Genomic DNA, 5434 nt, shown 5'->3' with positions numbered 1-5434 from the left:
CCCTTCACCACATATGCTTGTATATGACAATGCGTACTAAAGATTCAGTCTGATTATAGGAAGAAAACTAATTGGAAGTACTTTTTCTTTTCTTTCTTCCTCTCTTGATGTTTGCTGGAGAGTGTAAGAGGGGGGGGGAAATATGATACTTGAAACAGTGACAGGCATATACAACAACGAATAAACACCAGTAGATGGTAGGGAGAAACCAAAAAAAACAAACAAACATCGATTTATCTCCATTAAGGAAGATTGAAGAGAGCGTCGGGCACAGCTCTAGAATTCACCTGCACCAGAGTTCTCATAACGTCGGAACTGCAATTAAAACAGGACATGTGGAGAAAGCGTGATCAAAACTCATTAGCAAAGACGAAAAGGAATTGGTAAAGAGCGGCAAGACTCAGAGGACATACGGTGTAACCTAAGAAGGCCAAATCTTTGCTGCTAGTATCTGTGTCAGCTCCAAGAGGCTCAGTTGGTACGTCATTCAAATCCTCGGTTGGGAAGTAACTTGTGTCGGTCACCGATCTATCAATCGAAAATCAAAACAATAAGTAAAATACTGTTTTCCCAGTTTCCTCCTCTTAGCTCTTTGAAAACACCAATCAAAAACTAACTTCAAATGGGGTACGAAAGGCGCTTCTATGTTGCGGATCGTCGTCCAGTCGACCCCAGAAAAGAACACATGTGCCTTGATTTCTTCAGCTCCCTTCTTGCCTAATCGATGATCGGCCGAGGTAATCAATCTTTATTGTGTGAAGGATCGGGTGCAAAAGTAAGTTTCCAGATTTTGGATTGAAGAGGGAGACAGAACCGGCCAACCTTCGAATGAGGTCTTCACTCTCCCTGGAGAGATGTACATCATCAGGGAAATAAAGTTCGTGCCTCCAATCGATGATCTTTCTATAGGTTTCATGGGCAGAGGGAGAGCAGAACGGGGGATATCCGACCAAGCATTCGAACATGATAGCCCCGAGACTCCACCAATCGCACTCCTTGTTGTAGCCCTGCTGGAGGAAGATCTCAGGGGCGATGTAATCCGGGGTGCCGACGGTCGAGAAGGCCAATTTTCTTCGATTGGCCTTCCAGGTCGCGATTTGATCCTTCGATGAGACAGTCAGGTTGATCGAGGAGATGGCAACCGAATTCCTGTTTGGCGCTGCCGCTGCCCCGCTCGTCGCACTGTCCCCCTCCAATAAGCTTTGGTAGTACGCAGAGTCATGCTGTTTATGGAAGCCGGTCGACAGTCCGAAGTCTGAAAGCTTCACGTGTCCATCCTTGTCGATCAGGATGTTGTCAGGTTTGATATCTCTACAAATGGGCAAACAAAACTATAGATGAGATCGACGAAAAAAAGAGTTGTCTTGGTGTGCTTGGAAGGACGCTAAATTCGTACCTGTGAATGAACCCGAGCTTATGAACAGCTTCCAAGGCCAAGACACATTCAGCCATATAAAACCTGGTGACGTCTTCGCTGAACGTGTCGTATTTGATCAACATGGTCATCAGATCACCACCAGGCAAGAACTCCATGAGCAGATACAGATACTGCGAATCTTGAAATGAGTAATAGAGTTGGACGACCCAGGGAGAGTCTGATTCAGCCAATACATCTCGTTCTGCGCGCACATGAGCCAACTGGAATGAAGAAAGGCGCATATTTCCTTTCAGTTATCATCATCTTGTTGTTGTTGTGATATGTGTAAGCCTTTTTTTTGCAGTTGAACGCAGTGCACAAAGTGGACGAGAAGACAAAAGAGAGAAAATAGGAAAATAGGTTAGAGATGAATAGATCAAGACCACCAACCTGATCTTTCTTGAACATTTCAGCCTTCCGGAGAGTTTTCATTGCATAGATCTTCCCGGTATCGACTTTTTGGACCAATCGGACTTCACCAAAGGCCCCCTTGCCAATCACCTTGACCGTTCTGAAATCAGTCAATCCCAATCTGGTTCTCCTTAACCTTAAGAAGCTCGATTCGGTTCGACCCAGGTTAGCCAATTGTCTCTGTTTCCGCTCTTCTGTTATCGTCGGATCTGCTGCTATCTTCTTTTCTAGTTCTTGCCGGCTGCATAAATGGTTTTTTTTTGATCGAATCCAGTTAGGTGGAATTCAATGAAATGCATAGTTTAGAGGGCAGGGTTTTTTCTACTCTGGGGATGGATGACTAACCGCTGATTCCGCTCGATCGCCTCCTCGACGGCTTTTCGATAGACATGTTCGATTTTCAATTTACAAGCCGTGGTTTTCTCGAGGATGGGCTTGGAGAATTGAGAGGGATTCCGGCTGAAGTATACGTAGCTGGTTACAATCGAGGACAACAAGTTGCGGTTAGCTTTTTTCTTCTTCTTCTCCTTTTCCGTTAATCCTGCAGGCTGCTCAACTCTTGATCTTTCTGGGCCGGAGCATTGTTTTCGTTGGCGGAGACTGGTTGGCTGGGATGCATGGTAAGTTGTGTGAGGAATCGTCACGCTGACAAGGTTTGCTGTTATGTGTGCGTTGGCTGGGGTGTTTGAGTTTCTGATCTTGCGGCTGGCTGTTGGCTGGTCGAGCCCCCGGGGGACTTTCGCGCGCGGAGGCAGAGCACAGGGGGGCTCATCGCCCATGGCCCCCCCTCCCCCCTCTCTCAGCCGACCGGGGAGGCTGAGGCGGTCCCCGGGGGAAATGCATCGCATGTACGCGTCCAAGTCTCTCTCACTGGAAAACAGCGGAATTCGAAATCGAAGGACTCGCTTGACAAGCAAAGATGGATGCGACGACTCAGATGAACAGCCACTTCAACGAAATAAACCAGCAACCTCAACAAGCCAAGTCGAAGGCATACTCAGAGCTACTCAAGAGTTTATTTGGACAACCGCGGACACAGGAGAGCGTCAATTCGATTGTCCAATTCGTCGCGAACATCGTCCAGGATGTCATCGGACTTATGATCTCCAAGACGGTCCTCTCGGAACTCGTCGGGCTAGTCGAGAGCGAACTCAAAGCGAAAGATCAGATCGACTTCAAGCGTAACTTGCTCGAATCCGTCCTAGCCCAACCTGATCTGTGCGGCAGAACGGTGAGGTTCGAGGAGCAAATCTCGAGCTTGAGGGAATCGTTGGCTTCCCTATTGGAGGAACAGGAAGATTGGAGTGAGGCGGCTAAAGCTCTCCAAGGAATACCTCTTGATGGGACCCACCGGTGAGTAGAACCAATCTCACATAAAAGGCATCTACCCGAGCTGATAATGAGTTTTTTCTTTCTTTCTTTTTCCTATAATCAGGACCGTTTCCGATCAATATAGGTTGAACACATACATTAGGATCGTCAGACTACTGTTAGAGGATGACAATGCGACCAATGCTGAAAGTTACTTGAATCGGGCTAGTTTATTGGTTCCTGAGTGTAAAGATGAAGTTAGTCATACAACCAGTCGACCTACCATCCAAAGTAATTACAATGCTATCCAAGACTATTGGTTACATAAGGAGGAAGGACTAATAAGCCGTTTTTACTCTCGAATAAAAACAAACGCTTCCACTTAGGCAACCATTCTAGCATTCAAGTTATCACAGGCAAGAATCTTCGATTCGAAGAGGAAGTTTGAAGAAGCGAGTAAGAAGTATCACGAGATCAGCTTTACAGCGAACCTGGACGAAGAAGAAAGAGAAAGTTGTCTGTCGGCAGCCGTCGTTTGTGGAGTCTTAGCCCCAGCCGGACCGAATAGGACAAGACTTTTGACAGGCTTATTCCGGGACGAAAGGAGTGTGAACCTGCTGGATTATAAGATCCTATCGAAGATGGTCTTAGGACAGATTATTCGAGATCATGAAATGGTCGAATTCGAGAAACGATTAAAAGCTCATCAGTTAGCGAAATTGCCAAAGATGTTGGAAGTGTCGGACGATGAGGATCAGGATGATGATGCACGACTGATGAACGAGGCAGGCGAAAGAAGGAGGTTGAAGAAAGGCCCAGAGAACGTCTTCGATCGAGCGGTGATGCAACACAATTTACTATCAGTCTCGAGGATTTATAATCGGATCAGTTTCAAAGGATTAGGTAATCTAGTTGGACTTACGTCGACGGCAGTCGAGATCATGGCCCGGACGATGATCCAAGAAAACCGACTGAAAGCGTCGATCGACCAAGTCGAGAAATTAATCACCTTCAAAAACTTGTCCGACTCTGAGGATGATGTGGTTGTCAGTAATGTCGCCGCAGCTGCCAACAGTACCGAGGATCAAAACCACAACCCCAGCGAAAAGGATCAGTTGGTCGCCATCGCTCCTTCACTTTTCGTATGGGATGAATCCGTTCGTGTCTCTCTTCATTACATCCCTCTCTCTCTGCTCACCATGTTGCTAGAAACTCATGTATTTACTTTTTTATTTATCTTTCAAATTCAGATCCGAAAAAGCTTGACAAAGGTCGAAACGATTTATCAATACATTAACGACCTGAAAGCCGACACATGAACTTCCAGAGAAATTTCTGTAATCCTCTTATATATACATAAATAGATATCCTCAAACACCACTATCGTCTTTTCTTCTTGATGTGTTTCTGTAAGAGTTGGCCGCGCTCCTTCCTACAACAAAAATTACCCACTATTGGACTTACGGACTCGGTTTGGCAAGCTGGGCCACCAACTTCTCATTTACTACGCCTGAGGCTGCCTTTTCTGGTTCAGAACTACCTGTTCTAGTTTTAAACCTCTTAGGCTATGAAAACGACCAAAATTCTTTTAGGAATCACGATTTATCAGACTACTGAATTGTCCTTTCCCTTCTCTCCGGCTTTCCTTTTTTGCCCAGTTGTACCTATCCCAATTTTGAGCTTTGAGCATCATTGGACAATTCCATAATGCCCATACAACAAAGTGGAGGACTTCCCGCCGATCTGGAAACCCAGATTTTCCCAGATTTCGCAGGGAAATCTAGGCAGATCTAGGATTTGGGATGATCAAGCCCAGATTTCCCCGCAAAATCTAGAAAAATTTGAGTTCCCAGATTGACGGGAAGTCCTCCAGTGAGCTATCATCAAAGGAGTCAACAAAGCCCAACACACTGAAGGAAGAAGATAACTTTTGTATCAACTTCATATGTCTGATGCCTACAGTAAAAGTGATCACTGAAGCAGATTTTAGTTTTACTAGTTAGATTGTCTTGACTCTTACTGTTTCTGGTAGGTCAAACATATTGCTTTGCATATTATCAACCAAGGGGGAGCATTCAGTTGCATTCACCTGAGTGGCCTTGGCTTCCAGCGGAGGACTTCCTGTGGGCTAAAATGCTTGATCTGGAGGGAAGCTGGCTGCTGAAAATTGATTGAGATCAAGTTTTTGCCAGCGAAAAAAGGTTTGGTGGATCCCCTTAAATCAAGCCATTTAGGGCCCAGGCAATGGGAAGTCCTCCAGTGTCCTGTGTCAATAATACCACAGACCTTAAACAG

General features: G+C 45.7%; 2 protein-coding genes across 2 annotated transcripts; one reads left to right on the top strand and one right to left on the bottom strand.

Moving 5' to 3' along the window:
* Positions 1-276: 276 nt before the first annotated feature.
* PtA15_9A238 (uncharacterized protein) lies at positions 277-2447 on the bottom strand (the record flags this gene model as incomplete). The annotated part of the gene is made up of 8 exons (XM_053172426.1): positions 277-315; positions 414-528; positions 618-746; positions 823-1311; positions 1397-1638; positions 1808-2069; positions 2174-2302; positions 2386-2447. The coding sequence occupies 8 exons, from the start codon at positions 2445-2447 to the stop codon at positions 277-279; spliced, it is 1467 nt and encodes a 488-aa protein (XP_053023668.1).
* Positions 2448-2747: 300 nt separating this feature from the next.
* On the top strand, positions 2748-4458 carry PtA15_9A237 (uncharacterized protein; the record flags this gene model as incomplete). Its single annotated transcript, XM_053172425.1, has 4 exons — positions 2748-3181; positions 3264-3396; positions 3526-4296; positions 4390-4458. The coding sequence occupies 4 exons, from the start codon at positions 2748-2750 to the stop codon at positions 4456-4458; spliced, it is 1407 nt and encodes a 468-aa protein (XP_053023667.1).
* Between the last annotated feature and the right edge of the window lie 976 nt (positions 4459-5434).

This window comes from Puccinia triticina, chromosome 9A (genome assembly GCF_026914185.1).
Source record: "Puccinia triticina chromosome 9A, complete sequence".
NCBI classification, from domain to species: Eukaryota; Fungi; Basidiomycota; class Pucciniomycetes; order Pucciniales; family Pucciniaceae; genus Puccinia; species Puccinia triticina.
The sequence above is the reverse complement of the archived record's forward strand: the minus strand, read 5'-3'. Positions and strand labels throughout refer to the sequence as shown.